This window comes from Lepisma saccharinum, chromosome 21, assembly GCF_977018435.1.
Source record: "Lepisma saccharinum chromosome 21, izLepSacc3.1, whole genome shotgun sequence".
Lineage (NCBI taxonomy): Eukaryota > Metazoa > Arthropoda > Insecta > Zygentoma > Lepismatidae > Lepisma > Lepisma saccharinum.
Genome location: NC_139249.1, coordinates 40,810,910 through 40,831,773, shown reverse-complemented (window position 1 = coordinate 40,831,773; position 20,864 = coordinate 40,810,910). Strand labels below are relative to the sequence as shown.

Below are 20,864 nucleotides of genomic sequence, written 5' to 3'. Positions count from 1 at the left end.
CCCTCCATTTTTTACTGCACCACTGAATGACTAGTATTTTTTACCATATTTTCATGAATCTGGTAAGGAAGGAGAGGGGATGCTGAAAAAACCTCACCTGGGCATGCAACTGTACATGTTCTGTTGTAAACTGTTAAATGAAAGTGCACGTAATATCAATCTTTTATTGTTCTTGCTATGACATATAAGAATTCTCACATGTGAATTTTTATATGAATGTGGCTTACTGTCTTACAAATTGCATCATTTTCATACAATTATTTACTTTTCTATGATTCCTACATGTACATTTTAAAAAATCCATATTATAAAATTTAAAAATAACTCACAGGTAAAAAATCAAGAGAAGTTAAAATACAATTAAAGAGTGGAACAAAATTACAATAAAAACTCGTAGAAACAACATATTCTGTACAAAAAAAAGTGACTTATACAGTTTTTCTCCTAGCTCCTATCAGAAGACATCAATCTGAAACTTATGCTCCTTCCCTGCATTCTTCTTTATATAAATATATTATTGTCACATATTAGGAAATAATATGCAAGAAATAATCTTACCTAATATTTTATGACTACTGTTTGTACTGCTGCATATTGGTATAGTTACAGATGTCCCAAGTATGGCACTTCCCAATTAAAATTTAATAAAATGCTTTTTCCATAAATGCACCCACACACACACATATATGTGTAAGCATGTATGTGCCTATAGATTTGGGGACTCACTACATGAAATCATACGAATGTAATATTTTGAATGTATCATATTTAAATTATATTGCCAACTCGGCATGTGTGTAAGAGAAATTGATCCATATGAAGCAATTTCATATAATTCTATGCCATATTCAGTATTACCTGATTTTACAAAATGAATATGCCAGAGGAAAAATATGATTAAGAAATTAGTGTTAATACTACCATATCCTATGGCTATGTGAACAATTTATGAAGAACTCTTCAAGATGTCATATGAAGGATTATAAAAAGAATTGTCACGTGTTTGACCTTGTAGAGGAACGTTTGTGAAATTTGCAGAGTCTTGTGTATTCTGTTCAATATTTTTACATCCTTGGTTAGTAAGTAGTGGCTTAAGTTCTATGTTTGAATTGGAACTAGTTTGTGTATTGTTCAAAAGTTCAGATCTTGAGGGATTACTGAACATTGGACTCAGCACATTAAACTCCCTGGCTGTGGGACTCTCCATGTACAAGTAACCTGAATCCTCCCTGTCGAGAGGTGGTGGCATGTTTTGATATGGAGACTGGATTTGCTTGTTCATGACTAAGTAATTGGAACATTCCTTTGGGATATTCCCGCAGCTTCCTTCTGGAGTAAACCGCCTTGTTGCATTCACATAGCTCGGCTCACTCATCAGTTTTGAAAAGTCTTCGCTGTTTCTAAATTTCCTCATGTTCAGTTCTAGATAAGGATTGTTCAGCTCGATGAAATGCTGTAAATCAATTTTTTCTTTCAAATGAATAACATCAATTAATTTTGTATGCAATTTAACACAAAAATGTAATGAAGGCAAGCAACAATTTCTACTATATTATATTTTATTTATGACTCTTGCATAGTAAAATGGTTATCTCTCTTGCCTTTAGTTCTAGCAGTTGTGGATTTGATACCCAGGGGGAGTCCTAAAATTTCTGTGCTGACACATCATAAGGACAATTTGGGAGCTAATTGAGCAACAAGATGTAGAGAACTCTGTTCTAGGAATCTACAGGATGCATAAGAAGTAACTAGGCATTAAAAATTTGCTGCAGTTTTTGTAATATTTAAGCAATATTTTCTGTACATATACATTATGGAATAGGAATACATATGTGCCACCTCAGAAATCAACGTAAGCACAGACAGCATCCACCAGCTTCATGAAACAAATGTAGAAATTCCTATGGGACGTTTGTGATAACATCCCAAATCCATGCCTCCAATTGTTCCACAGTGCAGGGTTTTGCCTTGTACACTTCCTCCTTTGTTCAGTCCCACAGGAAAAAGTCACAGGGCATGAGGTCTAGATTTCTGGCAGGCTATTTATGAGGTCCTCAGCATCTCAGACAACATCCCGGAAAATTGTGGTACAACGAGGCCCATATGGTAAGTGCAAAGTGTGGTAGCACACCATCTTGCATGAAAAAAAAGCTCAGCAATGTTTTCCCAGCGAGATACAATGGGCTAACATACCCTTGCAACATTGTCAGCTAGCATTCGCCATTCATGGTGTCATGCAGAAAATATGGACCTATAACCCTATCGGCTATCATATTGAGAAATTTGAATGCATAGGCGTAATCCTATTTCACCATGCATATCTACAGAAAGCTTCATTGAGATTGCTTAAACATTACAAAAACTACAACAAATTTTCAATGCTTCCCAACCTGTTGATAAAAGTAACTCACTAAGTATGACTGTAGGATGAACTCTCTTTCAGTGATTTTGGATTCAGTTCCTTCCAGGAGGGAAGAGTCTCAGTGTGAGTGCAGCATTGTGGAACTATGCCAAAGTGAATTCCCTAGATTTAAATATTATAATGCCAGTTCGTGCACTTGCAATGTAACAACTGCCAGACATTGACTCCAAAATCACAAAATCATCATTCTATTATTGTTATTAATTATTAAAAATTGCTTAACTATCTGTTACTTCAACTTTGCATTTCTATGATGATTTCCTATGTTATGTGCAATTTTTACCTATTTACCATTGTTAAAAAAACATGGGCTTTAATGTTTTAAATCAGTTAAACGTGCATTTGTATAGAGCCTGTATATGCTTACTTAGCCTAATCTTACCTAAAATGCCTTCTTTGACAGTTTTTTATTCTGTTTTCTCATCATTCTCACAGTTAGCCAAAAGTAACAGAACTGTGGTGAAATACTTAAAAAACACAGTAGAATACAAAACATTCCAGTCATAAGTTTGCAATTGACTAACAAAGTTAATAACTTGTTCATGCTCACTGTCTGTTTTGGTATCTTTTTAATTTCTTATTGTGCTTTTAGTGTGTGGTTTCAAAATATTTTTCTTGGTGTTTATTTTCTTGCCAATTTTACTACTTTTAGTGGGTATAAATCTAAACCCTATTTATGAGGCAGATAAACTCTGGAGAAATTGTAAGCTTTCAAGAGTAATATTTATTCTCATCTTCGGGGGCTAGTTGCCCCCATGTGAGAGTATTTCATCGACATAACTACTTGTATCCTTTGAAGAAAATCAACAAATATAGATGCATTTTAAGAAATCAATAAGAGTTAATGTTTAAGATTTAATTTAAATTAAAGTTAAGCTCTGGTGAAAGCATGAAAGATATAAAAATAACTACCTGTTTTGTACTCTCATCGAGAATACTTCCCAAATGTTCAGCCAAACTTTCAAACGAGGGCCTTTCACATGGTTCAGCATTCCAGCATTCTGTCATGATTTTGTGTCTGGAAATACGTAATGTAATATATTAGGAATTTAAATACTGAAAAGTATAATTGTAGATAAGAACAAAGTTGATGGCTGATTTGTGAAGAATGTTCTCAGAAAATGAATCGAGAGTTTCAAAAGAACAGAAATGCAATTCTTTTATTTATATATAGGGCCTCCTCGATGGCGTAGTGGTAACGTCATCACCTTGTAATCAAGGGGCTCCTGGTTCGATACTCGGTGAAGGCACATGGCACAGTGGTTTGGATCCCACTATAAACTGTAAATCCAGTTCCTTCCTGTGCATAAAGTGGACATAAAACAACAAAGCAACCCATCAATCAATCAGTCTTATTTATATATTAGTGCTGCTGGTGACACCAAGAGCAACAGTCATAGAGTAAATTTCAATGCAAGATACAAATTACATTATATTGGAGTGACTAATACTGCAAGGCTCCGATGAAAATTCTGAGATCTGGCGAGGAGAACAGCCCCTGCTGCCTTGCAGGGAGGGGAGGGATCCCCAAAGGCTAAGGGAGGGATACCCTGACAGAAAACCAAGGGTGGGGCAACCTCGTAAGGCACAGTAAAGCCAGCTGACCTAGGGGAGTAAACCCTAAACAAATCCTGGTCCTCCAAGAATGGGGTTTGGGAGTGGGGCCGACAACCCCATCCCACAAAAGGAACCACGTTACAAGACCGCAAAGAAATGTAGCCAGACAGATCTACCAACAACGTAGTGGCGTGAACAAAGGACAAGCCAATTATGGAAATGGAAGGGATCTATATGTAGGGAGCTGGAATGTGCTATCTTTGTATAGGGCAGGTGCATTGAGGATGTTGCTGGATCAACTAAATAATTATATGCCTGGGATAGTGGCATTGCAAGAAGTACGTTGGATTGGAAAAGGAGTTTTGGAAAAGAGAGAAGCAACTGTCTTCTATAGCTGTGATGAAAGGCTGCATATGCTAGGAACTGGGTTTATAATACATAAACAACTAAAACATCTAGTGATAGGATTTAAAGCTATAAGTTCAAGATTATCAACATTAAGAGTTAAAGGAGAGTTCTTTAATTACAGTATAATTAATGCACATGCACCCACGGAAGTATCCACAGATGATGTAAAAGAAGATTTCTATGATGCGTTAGAGAAAGTATTTGATGATTGCCCAAAAAATGACATAAAAGTAGTAATTGGAGACTTTATTGCCCAGATAGACATTGAAGACGTGTATCAACCAACAATTGATAAACAAAGTATGCATAAAGTAACAAATAACAATGGTATGAGGCTAATAATGTTTGCAGCATCTCGGAATCAAGTAATAACAACAACTCGGTTCCAGCACAAAGATATTCATAAAATGACATGGAGAGCCCCAGATGGAAGAATTTACAATCAAATTGACCGCATGCTGATAGATTGTAGACAGAGATCAGATATCATTGATGTTAGATCATATAGAGGGGCTAATATTGATTCCGACCATTATTTGCTTATGGGAAGGATTAGAGCAAGAATATCTAATAGTCAAAAAAAAGAAGGCAACAAGACTGATGAAATTTCATGTCATGCAGTTAAGAAATCCAATGGTGGTTGAGAGGTACAGCAGTAAATTACAAGAGAGATTCATCGGGATGAAACAGGCAGAAGTGGAAAATGTAGGTGAGAGGTGGGATAGATATAAGCTGAGGATCAGTAATGTAGCAAAGGAAATACTTGAAACACAAAAGAAAGAAACGTTGTTCGATGAGGAATGTCAAAATGTAACCAAAGAAAAAAATGATGTATATAAGAGGGTGCAGCAAAGAAGTGCAACAAGGAGGGTTTGGGATGAATATCAAGAGAAAAGAAGGATTGAGGAGAGAGTCCATAGGAAGAAAAAAAGGGAATGGACGAAGCAGGAGATGAAGCAGTTGGAAAGCCTCCATGAGCAGAAGAATGTAAGACAGATGTATAAGCTGGTAAATAATACAAAAGATGTTTTTAAGCCAAGGACAACAGTCTGTAGAAATGAAACAGGCGATATAATTACTGACAGTAATGAAATTTTAGACAGGTGGAGAAGACATTTTAATGAGGTATTGAATGGCAGTGCAGATGTAGCAGGTATGCTGGAAGAAGGATTAAATGAAGATGAGGTCATAGAAAGTCCAACGTTAGATTAAGTATGGGAGGCAATCAAGATATTGAAAAATTGTAAAGCACCTGGGATAGATAACTTGCAAGCAGAGCTGCTTAAGCATGGAGGCGAAAGTGTCATTAGAGGCTTGAATGTAATAATAAACATAATCTGGAGAAAGGGACAGATGCCATGTGAATGGATGACCTATCCACAAGAAAGGGGACATGATGGAGTGTGCAAACTATCGTTGAATTACATTGTTGAACGTTGCCTATAAAGTATTTGCCAGAATTATATATAAAAGACTACTACCATATGTAGAAAAGTGCATTGGACCATAACAATGTGGGTTCAGGCCAGGAAAATCTACAATTAACCAGATATTCACCTTATGGCAAATACTGGAGAAAACTCTGGAGTTTGGGATATGAGCGCACCATCTATTTATTGATTTTAAATCTGCATACGATAGTATAAACAGAGCCCAACTTTATCTGGCAATGGAAGATCTTGGAATTCCAATAGGATTACTAAGAATGGTGAGAATAACTATGGAGGGCTCTAATAGTAAGATAAGAGTAGGAGAACAACTCTCAGAATCTGTTGAAATAGAAAAAGGACTAAGACAAGGCAATGTGCTGTCCGGTTTGTTGTTTAACATTGCCTTAGAGAAGGTTATACAGGAAGCTCGGGTGCAAATTAGGGGTACCATATATTATAAGTCAATCCAGATACTAGCATATGCGGATGATGTGGACATAGTAGGAAGATCTCTACATGCAGTGGAAGAAGCATTTCTGGCCATAGAAAGGGAAGGAAAGAAGATGGGATTGGTGGTGAATGAAGGGAAGACCAAGTACGTGGCAGCAGGTAAAGCACACGGATATAATGCATCACCGACCATAACAATGGCTAATTATACCTTTGATAGAGAGGACTCCTTTATCTACCTGGGTTCTGTTGTGACATATGTGAATGATTCACAGGAGGAAGTAAAGGCACGACTTATAGCAACGAATAAGGCCTATTATGGACTACAGAGACATTTTAAGAGCACAATATTGTCCAGAACAACTAAGTTAACACTTTACAAGACACTGATAAGACCTGTATTGACCTATGCTGCGGAAACTTGGACCAGTTCAAGGAAAGATGAACAGCTGGTAGAGACCATTGAAGAAAGTTATTACGAAGAATATTGGGACCAGTATGTGAGAATGGAAAATGGAAAACGATTTAATAAGGAGCTCTACGACTTATATCATGAACCAACAGTTATTGGTGTAATAAAGGAGGCAATACCAAGATGGGCAGGTCATGTGATTCGCATGAGTGATAGTGACCCTGCAAAGAGAGTGATGTTGGATAGGCCAGGTGGGCAGAGGAAGCGAGGAAGGCCTAAATCAAGATAGGTGGATGGAGTGGATGAGGATGTTCGGAAGCTCCAGTATAGAAATTGGAAAGTTGTAGCAAAAGGTAGAGATAGATGGAGACAAATCACAGAGGAGGCCAACGTTAATGAGTGGACTGTAGCACCATACGAAGAAGAAGAATTAAGAACAAGTTTTTTTTATTAAATAATCATTGGTGCATTATTGAATGTTACACACAAAAGTATTAAAACTTTAATAAATGAGCCACTTAAAAACTAGTGCTAAATAACACCATCTCAGTCATTCTTTAATTTATTTATATTATGAATGAGTTTATGAAAGAATGCATTTACTGCACTATTTACAGCAAACTTTGCATTACGTCCAAAGCTGTAGAAAGGTACCTTCAGTAATATTTGATTTAATAAAAGTGTACAGTCATATTTCCCAGAAAAATATTGTTTGCAACATTAAACTTTACAATGAATTTGACGCAAAAGTGGACCAGTTCAACCATTTTCTTCCCATTTGTATGCTGATCAAAACTGTTGTGTACTGAAAGAAACATATAGCAGCATGGAAAGCAGGGAACCCGTTGATGGAGTGGAATGAATGAGTTTTATTTGACCAACATGAGTTTTGTGGCTCAGTGCAGAGGGTTCAAGATTAACAAGTGCACACTTCCTGGCATCATTGTTTCATAACAAAGTACTGTAGTTCAGTGTTGAAAAGTATGTGTTTCTTGTTGAAAATTATTTCTGTGTACACTATCAGATCCCCATGTGCCTTAATTCTGACTGCTTATATACTTGCTAAGGTCAAACCACCCCTTACAGGAAAAATGTAGTACTTTCCACAGCAACCACACCATTGGGCCAATGTCAGTTTTTACGTGGGAAAGATTGGCTTTATGCTGGTTGGCAAATAGACGTAATGTTTGGAGAAAACCAGTCACAAAATTCAACCCTTTGGGAATATCCATGATCAAAATCATATGAAATGGCATGCAAACTTCTCTCCCTAGACGTCAGTATGACCTGACACGTTAGAGCCATTTTAATACTTTTTATTGACACCTGGAAAAGGAGCAAATGGGTACAATAATTCATTCATAACTTTTTACTGGTTAAAGATATGTCGAAATAATCTTCATCACTGCATTTCTCATGAAATTCTAGTCTGATTTGATATATCATATCACTCCATCTCCATTTAAAATTTTGAAGTTGAATTCAAGGTGGCGGCCATCATCGTCATATCCCCTATAACATTTTCCCCCACCCCTATTAAAAACCTGCAGTGTTAGTTTTGTGGAACAGTATGTCATTCAACTTTTATTTGGGTGTCTCCATACTTTTGGACCACCGAGTATTATATTGTTAATGAAAGTAGAAGCTATTTTTAACTTGCAGGCACTCACCATTCCTTTGCCATGGATGAAAGATGTGTTGGGAATTGCTTATTGTTTGTCTGTTTAGCTGTAGCAGTACAACAACATTCTTACAGGTATTCTTGTGAAGGTGGTTAGATAAAGGATTCCATGAAAGGTGGAAAACAGAAAGTCCTCTGTGGTACCACTTGAAGGTACGGTGCCTTGAAAACAAAGATGCAATGTGATTGAGAAAGTGCTGTGTATTTTTTTTATTTTCACAAATAATTTGTACCATTGTTTACATTTGGCCTCACAATAAATGATGTATGTATCAGAACACAAACTTATCTATACTTTCATTTCCAGTACATTGGTACAACGTAAAACCATACATTGGCCCAATGTAAAAAAATATATGTTGGCCCAATTTAAAAAAAAAAAAAAAACATGCATTCATTAACATAGGTTGTGACTTGACTGCATTTACCACACCAAACCATGACCATAGAAGATGTTAGCTTGTAAGCTACACTATTGACTGCTGCATGCTAGTGGCGTATTCTCAATATTAGCATGTTTACCACCAGTATAACCAACTTTTCTCATCTATTTATTATATATGTAGCCTCATATATGGAAAATTGCTAACTTTATAGTAAACAAGCTTTTAAAGAAGAATTTAAATTTAAGTGCACTACTTAAAGAACTTACAAGACTGATTTATGTATGCCACTGATTGTTGTCCAATACACCCTTATGACCACCTGGTTTCCTACCTGGTTGTATGCAGGGAGGGTGAGCTTGAACCATCACATTGACATTTTTCTGCATTCACAATAACTGGTAACTGATACTCAATTTGGAGCCGAAGAGAAAGTAGATACATGGCTATTTAAGAACATGTGGCTCAGCATTGTCAGTTTACTGCTGAAAACAGTGTTGGTGAAGTAAACTGCTTCTTCCTTCTATTTCTGTGCCATGATTAGAAGAGGAAGTGTTGCAATATGTAGATACATTTTGCTTGGTGCAGGGAATTCCAGATCCAATTTTAGGTTAAAAGGGAAATTTTATGAAAATATCAAAATTACTGGAAGATTTGAAGTTGTTGGACTCCTCTTTTTGTTTTACTTGCTTGCCAGCTTTGTGTTTTATTTCTATTATATCTAATTAACCTAAATGCAGGGTATTACATACAATAAGTAAGAATTGTTACCAGGCCAATTTTTCAGGATACAATACTGCACTATGCACATGCTGTAGAGAGTTTTTGGTAATAGGGTTAACTTCAAAATCTATGTTCATCAAAATCCCGGGACTTTTCACGTTGTGACTTCTTCTTATGAAGTTTCTGAGAAGCTTGCATCTTCAGAACCAATCCACATACACGCTGGAGGTGTTGAGAGAAGTGTTACTAAGGCTACCCAGGAAATATATGGAAGATGTTCAAGAGTATGTAGAAATGTGGTAGTTTTGGTATAACATGGTCCATTTTTAAATTGAACACCCTGTACTTCTGCTTGATTTTCACAGTATTCATTTCTACTTGGCAACGTCTATAGTACCTTCCTTTTTTTATAAGTATACCTAGGTATGTAACATTTGGTATGAATATAAGCAATATTTCATGCCCCCCTCTATCTCTCTCTCTCTCTCTCTCACGCACACACACACACACAAACATGGACACACTATTGCAGCAATTTGTAAAATACTTGCATATCAGTTGTTGCATAAACTGGTTTCCTCATTCTGTATCCATTTTCTAACTTCTCAAAAAATTGGTCATCTGCTGGTATACCTATTACAAAGAAAACATAATGTAGTTAATTCTTCTTGTATAGATGCCATGCTTACAGCTGTTGAAACACATTTTAAAAGATTTTTCTCTTCTTGTATTTTATTTAAACACATGGGCCCTCTATGAGTATGGCCTTATAGCCTCATCTACACTGAACAAAGAAAAAGTAAAATTCTTAATTATACCATGCATTTTTCTGAGACAGTTACAGCAGCAGTGCTCAAGTGTGAAGGGAAATGTTGGGGGATGGTCCTCCCTTCTAGCAAAATTTTTGCAAAGCATCCTTCCAAGCCATCTATCTCATTGTTACCATATTTAAACTAGGTGCACCACCTAAACCCAAGGCTCGACCATACATCCCCCAAACTAACATTTTCCACCAAGCGCTGTAGAACAGTATATAATTCGAATTTCACACTGAAAGTTGAGGTGAATACCATGAAAACTAGACTCATGTTAATCAAAACAAGTCAACCATCCATATCATTTTCAGTTAAATATAATACATCACTGACAGCAAATCATGAGTGCTTGTGTTTGTCTCATAGAAACATGAATTGAAACTGTCATTTACCTGGATATGGATTCTGTCCAAGAGAGAACATTTCCCACAGAACTATACCAAAAGACCAAACATCTGATTGAGTGGAGAAAACCCTATCTCGCAGAGATTCAACTGCCATCCATTTGACTGGCAAGGGACCCTGTAGAGAGATAATATTTATTATGTCTATCATTGTCATGAATAGTTAATTCATAAAATTACAAATAAAACAAGCATAATTTCAACTTTTCACTGGTTTTATTTCTGCTAAGAATTAATTCAAAATAATGGTCATTAGACAGAAATTTGAAGAAAATTGCAAAGAGGAAATTACTAAATTAACAGATAGCGCTGAAGCTAGTGATAAGATTTTGTATGGCATAGAAAGCTCTCTACATAAATCAGCAGAAGAGAAAGAAAGGTTACTATGCAACACAACAAATACATTGAGCAGATGGAAGAAAGAAGAAAATTAAATAATGTGAACACAGAAGGAAAAAGGAACTAAATAACCAGTTAAGAAGAGAGAGAGAGAGTGATGAGGTAAAGAAGAATATTTCTGGCAAAAATGTGAAGAAATTGAGCTTGAGGAACTAAAAAAAAAAAGAATCGATTTCAGTTTTGTCTAACTCATCAGTAAAAAAAAAGGAAGGTATGATTTGATGAAGCAAAGTGTTTGGACTTCGCGAGAATATATGAAAAACAATATGGATGATAGGAGATAACCAAGAGTGCAAAATCATAGACTAACTAGTACTACTGAATTTATAGGAAAAGTATGTAGAAGAACTATACGGCAAAGTAATTGTGTAGACATTTCATCTGTAGAAAATGATGGATGTGTCTGATGATGAGAAATTGTCTTTCATTCTGAAGGAAGAATTGTAGCAAGCTCTGAAAGAAATGAAGAATGGAAAACAACAGGAGTGGATGAGATCCCCATTGAACTAATCAAGTGCATGGGTGATAGATAGAAGGAGATTTTACTCTAATGCAATGAAACCTACGAGAAAGATGATTGGTCCAAAGGCTTCATGGATACAGCTTTAGTGCTTTACAGAAGAAAAGTAATGCCAGGAGATGTACTTAATACAGGACAAATTGCTTGATATTACACTTGGTGAAAATTCTCCTGTGAGCATTAAATAGACACTTGTATGATGAACAGTTAGAAGAACAGTTTGGTTTCATGAGACAAGTGATACAAGTGGATTATTGTGAGTAATTGGTGAAATATATCTTGAGAAATGAAAGGAAGTATTTATAGTATTTGTGGATCTGGAGAAAGCATTGACAGAGTGAATTAAATGAAACTAACAGAGATACTGAAGGAAATTGATGTAGATTGGAAAGAGAAGAAATTTATTAGCAATCTCTACATGAAACAATAAGTCAAAGTGAGAGTAGGAGAATAGATGACAAAAGCAAATATAATTGAGAGAAGAGTATGACATGGATGTTGCCTATCACTTACATTATTTGACATCTACTTAGGAGAATTAGGGAAAAACTGTTTCCAGAATAAGGGAGGGATGTAATATGAGAAAGAAGAATAAAATGTATAAGACTGCTGAGGACATGGCCTTGTTAGCAGAAGACTTCAATACTAACTGTGAGTAGTTCAAGATTAATGTAAATTTATACAAGACAAATCAAGGGAATGAACATGAGAATTCGAGATGAAAGAATTGGGAAAGTTGACAAGATACCTGGAATCAGGAATGCATCATAAACGGTGATATGAGCTACAAAGTCAAAGGAAGAATAGTGATTGTGAAAGAAGCCTTTAATAGAAGAAGTGTGTTTAGTGGGCATTTTAACAAAGAACAAAGGAAGAGACTATTGAAATGTTCGAGCAGAGAACAGAGAAGAACAAATGAATTAATGCTCTACTCTAGCAATTACTTCAACAAAGTTATTTTATGAAACTAAATCTCTCAGGACAAGTCTTTCTTTAAATGAACTGACATTTTTCTGCAGCACACAATAAGTGATAGTTTATACCAGCGGCGGCTCTAAGGGGAGAGCCACCGTGCCATGGCTCAACCCTCAGAAAAAGAAAAAGCACTTGCTTTGCCAAAATATAGTTAAATTAATACATTTACGAACGAGGAGATTCGAATCTCGTAAGCGTTCAAGCTTACGGCTGCCTCAATCCATGCGCCGCATCCCCAGCTGTTTTCTCACTTGCTCTGGGCCAGCATAGTCATGAAAAAGTCTCCAAAGTTAACGAGCAAGGAGGTGGTAGCCCAGTGGTAGCCGGCACGGACGCAAGAGCTTTCACATTGTGTTGACATAGTTGCAAACTTCAGAGAGAAGTGACTAATCCTGACCAATTTGTAATACTCGTTGGAGAAGTAATTTGCAAGGAAAGATACTTTCCTGCATACTTGGCAAGAACGAACGTAATATCTTCCCCAAATTTATATAACCATTTAGATAGTTGCATCTAAAGAGCCATCCAGACTTTTTTGTTATCAATTTCTTCCTTAAGAAAAGATATATCCCTTGCTCTCATGCACACAGACACTCACGTGTTGAAACTGATGTTGACAACATTGAAGACATTTTCTGTACAAAAAATTGCCTAAATATCAAAGGGAATTTGCATCACCAGCGGATTTTTTACTTTAATATTTGTAAAAAATCACACAGAAAATCTATCAGTATAAGCAGTGGCGGATTACCAAATAGGCCCACTAGGCATGTGCCTAGGGGCGGCAACTCTTGGGGGCGGCAATATTTTTTCCAGAATATCAAGAATAATAAAAAGGTGTCTTACGTACACAGTGACAATTTAGACCTATGAAACCAATGTTTCAAATCAACGGTTTGCAGCACTTTCGCTTCATACGAAATAAACCTTGATGTATCGGATTTATGTGTTATCAAGAAATGTTTTGTATGCTCTGCCTCCTTCAGGCGCCAATCGATTTGTTTTTAACCCGTGCTGTGCCTTTTATGGCTTACAATGACAATGCAAGCCGCCCAGCCTTTGTTGGTTTGTTTTTGTAAATACATAGCCCTCGATCTTCCACTAAGCGTTTGTTAAGGAAAGAATACATTGTTTGAAACTCGCATCTGTAACAATGCCAGTCTTTAAAAAAAATAAACACATAAACATGGCTGATAAGTGAGTGAGAGAGTACAGCGTTCGCGTGGACCGCAAATAGTTTATGTTTTACTGTATTCTCTGGCTGGTGCATTCAGTTTGTTGCTAGTGTGTTTGAGATTTGGTGGGTTGCTTTCTTGTATGCAGCAGGCAGCATGAAGCAAACAAAGTTAAGTGGGGCGGCTTATCGTAAACTTGCAAACGAAAAGCATGAAAGAGAAGCAACCTTACAGAAAAAGCTTGGTACAGTGGACACTTTTTTTAGGCAAAAGGAACAAGTGATTTCCGAAAGTAGTTCAAAAATTGAAGTGGAAGCTGCTACATCGAGTGAACTCTGTGAAACGCAAAATGTCGAAAATATTGTGGGTTTAGTGGAGGAAGAAAGTGCACCTGAGGTAGTGTAGTGTCCTCTCAGTTCGTAGGAGTTCCTGATTGTGACAGTGAGAGTGCAAATTTCATTAGTGACGATCCTGCCGAATGGTGTCTGAATGAGTCTACAAAGTTCTACAAACTTCTGCAAAGTTCTTCTTGTGTCATTTCTGAACGGGCAGCTAACCTTCAGGCTGCATATGAAACTGATCTGGAATCAACCTTTCCCAACGAATGTGTGCATTTTGCGGGGTTTCTGAAGACCAGAGGAATCTGTGAATCGCCAGCAGAAATGTTAGCCTTTACACGGAAAGAAAATCTGCAGTCTGTGTTTCCAAATGTGGACATTGCATGAAGAATATTTTTGTGTACTGCTGTAACAAACTGTTTAGCTGAACGTTCGTTTTTGGTCCTAAAAAGACTGAAGACTTATTTCCGTTCAACCATGTGTAATAAAAGACTGAACGAGTTATCTATTCTCCACATCGGAGCAGACATCTTGACTGATGTACACATCAACTTTGAAGAACTTATACATGAGTTTGCAGCAACCAAAGTGAGGCGGAAGCGGTTTCATTTATGACTGGTGAGTGGTGAATTTAATTTCTCAATACATTACATAATTTTAGGTATAGCACATACAGAAAATGAAATGTTTGTTATTGATTTTTATCCTTTGTTTTTTTTTCAGTATGTTCACTAATTTTTATATTAGCCTGTAAAAATACTGCAAATAAGTTACTACTTTTTTTTTGAGAAGGGCGCACATTAAGTTTGTGTCTAGGGGCGGCGAGGAAGCTTAATCCGCCACTGAGTATAAGCATTTTACTTGGAGATATAATTCAATTTCTTGCATTGAATTTTAAAAATTGCAGATCTACAGTTCATTTAGCAGATAATCATATTTCAGTTGTTAGTAACACTGATTATTGATGTACTGTCTTCCATGCTGGGGTTGCAAATTATAAACAAAGCAAGGCGAGAATACCGTGTTCGACTAGGTGTGTCTAATTGTTCGGTGTTTTTTTTTTTTTAGTGAAGTGAAAGTGTCCGATGGTGTGTGAAAGGAAGGGTAGTTAGTAAAGATGAGTCAGATTAGATCATTATTACATACACCGTTTTCCAAGGTACTATAGGATATTAAATTAAAAGTTAAACAACTTGGCTGTCCCATGCCAGATTTAACAACAATTCTATTTAAAAATATCAAAAAAATGGTAAAGGTGACAGGCTTCGAAATTTTAATAGTTGCATTTATTTCCTAGACACTCTGGCCGACCTCCGCACATCATGCTATGATGCCAGGGATCATGGGTTCAAATCCTGGCCTGAACATTGGTGTTCTTTGTGATGGTTCACTCATCCTTATCCTCACGATTAGCCAAAAGTAGTACAAATGCAAAGTAAAATAAACCAATCTCAGGAACTCTGAATTTTTATCTGCAACTTTGGTAAACAAAATTCCATTAAAATTACCTCTTTCAATAGATTTCTATGACTTATGCTAGCAAATATTATTAGATTTCTTGATCACGTTGGCACTACCCATCATACTAGTTGCCAGCCAGCACTGGTTTATACTAGACCCAGTAGATATGCATATAATTCTTTGGAAGGTAGCAACTTTAAATTGTTAATGTATATTTAAAGTATTTTGGAGATTGTTACATTTAAAAATATAAGTTAAAGGTTTAACTACAGTTGTGCAAAACCTTGGAAAACTAGCACCTAATTGATGCAAGAAACGTTTTATAGATTGATCCTGAAAAATTAAAAAATAGTGTTACGATTTACCAAGGCAAGGAAGTAAAAAAATAACAATTGAAATGTTGAAAATTTGAATATTTTAATCAGTGCACAAAGTGGAAATTACTAGTAGGGGGATGCTTGCATGGATCAGCATGGAAACAATGCAGCAGGTGGGGGCATGCTTTATGGAAATGTTTATACCTGGGAGGAGGATAGCATCCCCCTGCATCTCACCACTTCAAGCAATGATTTTAATATGCAAGAAAAAAATTAAACAAAATGAGCTGTTCAAGTAAACATCTATTTGAAATAAACGTTTCGATGGAATCATAACCTATGTTTTTGAGTAACTGGAAATGCATACTCAGACACTTCAAATATACTGGAATGTAGTGACATAGTAAATGCTTAATCACTTAGTAATCAGAACTTAAAAATAGAACTATTGAAAGGATAGGGGCTAAAAAATAATAGAATCTTGTGAAGAATTTGGAATAAGTACCCACATTATGCATAGGGAAATAAAATACCTGATATATACTGAAATTTATTTACCTTTCCAATTGGTAAATACCAATGTTCCAGCCCTAACCAGGAATATATTATTAATATCTTTCTGCTAACCCCATTACAATCTTCAATAATTATTGTCTTCATTCCTTGCAATGTTTATGTAATTTCTTGCACTGTTTAACATTTTAAAATCACTCTTTTCTTTTATTTTCCAGAATTGGTTTTCATTTTAATACTTTTTAAACATAAAATTATAAATAGGATACTTATAAACTTACATTTCCTTGTTTCTTGTAATTGTAAGTTTTGTACATATCCCTTGCTAAGCCAAAATCACAAATCTTGGCAACATTTCCTTCAGCCAAAAGTATATTTCTAGCTGCAAGATCAGCATGGAGGACCTAAAATTAGAGGTAGCAGTTTTTGCAGAATTTATGAAGTACAATAACACAATATCAGTATTATTAATGTTTTTCATACATATGTATATAAGAATACAGGTAATACATTTTGCTGGATACATCAGGAAGGAAGAATGCTGTTTTAACATGTAGTTATTAATGTCAACCATTAAAAATATTATTCACATTTATTGACTAATTAGGAGCCTCCCCAACTGTGTAGTGGTAACATCGTCATTGATCTTGGGATCAATACATGGTGGAGGCACAAGTGGTTCAGATTCCACTTTAAACTGAAAGTCCAGTGTATGCTTTCCTGTGCATAAAGTGGACTTAAAAAAATTATTGACTAATTATAATTCCAATTTATAACAGAGAATAACTATAAGATCCCAGCATCATAAAAATTTAAAAGCACATCAAATAAACTGATATGTTTTACACACACTATTACACCCTGTGTGAAAAGAGATCACTGAAGTATATTTATAATGTTCAAAGTGAAATCATTAAGAATTGGTGAGGGAGACAGGATCATGTACATACACACAGACACACAACACAAATATAAGCAGCAAATAAATTTCATTTACTAACTGGTTCAAACGTCAATAAATTGCAGAATTCTTGTTATGTTTAACCCTTCATAAACAAAAAAAAACTATGTTATTGGTCGTGCATGGTGCTGGTGAATGTATTTTAAAAAAATGTTTAATTAAAAACTAAAACACCAAACCCTAAATTATTATGATTAAATTTTTATCTATAAACAATTGAGACTGTATAAAACTGTGAAATATACATTTTAGTTAATAAAATTAATACATAGGACAAAATAAGAAATTTTCAATGCTGCATGTGCAACCATAAAATTAGAAATACGATTTTCTTCTGCAAATAAAGTAACTGGTGTTTGAAAATCTTGTTCATTTTTCATGCCACTCTTGGTCTGATTGATCACAATGAGATATATCTGCATCATTCAAGGGACATTCTGTACAGAACTTGACTCTGAAGATACAACTTGCTCATTTTGCACAAGTGAATCTCGTCTTCCTATTCTGCTTCCAGCTGCAAAACTGCATCATACAGGATTTGCAAGTTCCTCTGCAGCCTGTTCTCCTGTATAGTATTCTAGGATTTCAGCCAGTCTTTTGACCTGTTTATTTTTATTCCATACCTAGCAGTCTCGGGTTTGATACCTGGTGGAGGTGCAAGGGGTTCAGATCTCACTTTAAACTGTAGGTCCAGTCCCGATTAGCTTTAATGTGCATAAAGTGGACTTAAAACCAATACTCAAGCTCAAATCCATACCTAGCAGGCTTACATTTAATATGCTGCCCAAAGTTCTAAAGCTGCATCTTCCTTTTCAAGAGTTCAAGCATTTCATCAATGGTAGTATATTCTCCACATTACAACAAGCATTAAACTGTTCAAAAACTTCCCTTATTGGAGCCATTTTATGGAAGAGGATTTTTAGGATAAATTAATTGGTGGAGGACAATCTCTTCTCCTTTTTTTCTCCATGGTACCACAAGTTGTACATTTTTTTCCCACTATTTTCTTATGTTTCTAACACAGAGTGAACCTAAAAGAAATATAGACAGTTTCAAGGTTTTACAGAAACAAGAGTTTTAATAACATTGCTGAAATTCTTATATGGTTGGAAGAGTATGTCCTGAAGTTTACATGGCTAAGTTACAAATGTTCTATGTGTGACCCTTTTGTAACATGAGAGATATCAATGTGATAGTCCAGTTCTGCCCAAATACGTCTCAGCATGTTGGCCAAATTGCTCGACTGACGTCAAGGGTGCTTACATGATGCTGACGTCATGAAAACAAACGGGAAGAGGAGATCATAAACTTGAAGACTTTGTCTATAAATCAGTACTAAATGCTTATTGATTTATATAACGTTTAATCTGTCTATTTCTGTTAGGCTCACCATGTATAATTAAGAGCATTACAGGAGTTAACCATTTTAAACATTTTTCTTCACTTCATTGGCATGTAGACTGGCTATGGAGTCTATGATAACTCACCTTCCTTGATGCTAAGTAAGCCATTCCTCTAGCAACTTGAAAGCCCCAACAGATCAGATCACGTGTACACAGTGGTCGAACAGCTCCTTTGTAATCACTCTTGCAATTATACCTCCATTCTGGCTGATTATCACTCATTATGCTAACATTTGTTTCTCCTGAAATGTTAAAATTATATCAATATTTTGTCTTGGATTTCTTAGATGTACTAAGTCATGAAACTGTTGAAAAGAGATAGTTGGAATAAGAAAAGAATAAGGCTGCCTTGAGATGTTTACAGTAGAAATCAATACAACTTTCAATAATGCATGAAAAGTTATTTTTGAGGTGTGACATTATTCCCAGATATTCCAATAGAACTTTCTTTTTACTATTGGTGACCAACATTTCTCACATCTGCATTCCACTCATGTATTATTGTTCAAAATGTTTAAAAATGGCTGTAACTGAACAAGAATTCATTGTCAATTCATTTTAAGTAAAAACTTATTATATATTGTCATTAAGTGTAAAAAACCATTGACAATATGATTATGTTGCAAAATACTTGATTCTTATTTTGATTGAATTTTCCATTTTCCCTTCTATTTTTGTAATATTACACACAGGGTCTGAAACTTTGCATATGCTGGCTGCATTTTTACATTGCAAGTAGAAACAATCAACATGTTAACAATTTACAAACAATGTCAAGGTTTAATTGCATGGAAGACCAAGAATTGTTTTAGTGCATTGCAATAATAGTATGTTTATATTGCTCCTGAAAACATTGAGCAAGCTATGATCTGCATAGCCTGGGTAGTTCCACTAACTATACATTACAATTCATGCACTACTTGAAACATGAAAATTGTAATTTTCTGAAATATCTGCTTTCAGTTAAATTTTTAATCGCAAGTAAAAAAATTGATTTAGACAACTGTTCAGACGAATTGTCATTCTCATTATGCTTGTTGCCATGCAGTGTGTGCATGCACAGTGAGAATCCAAGTTGAGTCATGAGACGATGTATGTGTGTTGTACGCCTCGTCATATTCGTGTACATTTGTGTGGAACCCTTCATTATATTCAGTGTTATTTACATGCTTCACGTTATTAAAGTATAAGTTAATCTACATATATGTTTCATTTGTACCTTTGTGAAACTGACATACGCGAAACCACACACCCAGGAACTAGGAAGCTATTCATGGTCCTCCTGTGCCCGGATAAATGGTTGATTTGATTCATTATGGCCTGGTCATCCATTGTGCTGAGAAAGTGGGCACTTTATTAACGGCTTTGTGCTTGAACTTCGAGAGACACGTATTTTTGTGCTAACCATCAATTAAGTGCACCATATCCTTGCCGGGTGTGATTTGTGATCTTAGTGTATGTACTTTATGTATTCTGAGACTAAAATATGGAGCAAATACTTTCAAACAAACGTCTTCTCAAACGTGATGTCACACGTTTGGAGAAGAAAGTTGCGGCAGATGATCTCACCGAAGGTAATGTTTTAGTGTACATAGACAAAGCTTTACATTTGACAGAGGGCACTCAAAAACTGATCCGTGAAATCTCAGAAAAGTGCACCGATGAACAGTTTGAACAATATGATGAAGAAATTGGTTCAGTGCAGGACAGACTGGACAAAGCATTGTCCAAGTTATACATCGTGAGTAAACAGCAACCTACCATGACAGCAACCGAGATAAAGGCAGTGAGCGATGTGCGTCTACCAAGGTTAGATTTGCCTACTTTTACAGGAAATCTGCAGCAGTGGCTTTCTTTTAGAGACTTGTTCGTGGCGTCCGTACACAACAACACGTCACTTTCGCCCACGCAAAAACTGCAGTATTTGAAATCGATCATCTGTGGTGAACCCACGCTATTGTTACAGTCTATAATGATAACTAATTCGAATTACAAAGAAGCATGGGACATTCTGACTAATAGATATGAACAGAAACATGCTCTAGTGAACGACACAATTAAGCATCTTGTGTCTCAACCCTCATTACAAATTGAGTCTGCTGTCGGCTTATGCAAGC

The 20,864-nt window shown here is 35.9% G+C and overlaps 1 protein-coding gene across 1 annotated transcript in view; it reads right to left on the bottom strand.

The window, feature by feature from the left end:
- Nucleotides 1–222: 222 nt before the first annotated feature.
- Nucleotides 223–20,864, bottom strand: part of LOC146004141 (mast/stem cell growth factor receptor kita-like) — a 107,302-nt gene continuing 86,660 nt past the window's right edge. Inside the window, exons 17-22 of the mRNA XM_083142806.1 lie at nt 18,832–18,989; nt 16,665–16,787; nt 10,674–10,803; nt 10,018–10,099; nt 3,335–3,440; nt 223–1,453 (exon numbers count right to left, since the gene is read on the bottom strand). Coding sequence (XP_082998932.1) covers nt 947–1,453; nt 3,335–3,440; nt 10,018–10,099; nt 10,674–10,803; nt 16,665–16,787; nt 18,832–18,989 — 1,106 coding nt within the window. The 3' untranslated portion in view covers nt 223–946. The remainder of the gene's footprint in view (nt 1,454–3,334; nt 3,441–10,017; nt 10,100–10,673; nt 10,804–16,664; nt 16,788–18,831; nt 18,990–20,864) is intronic.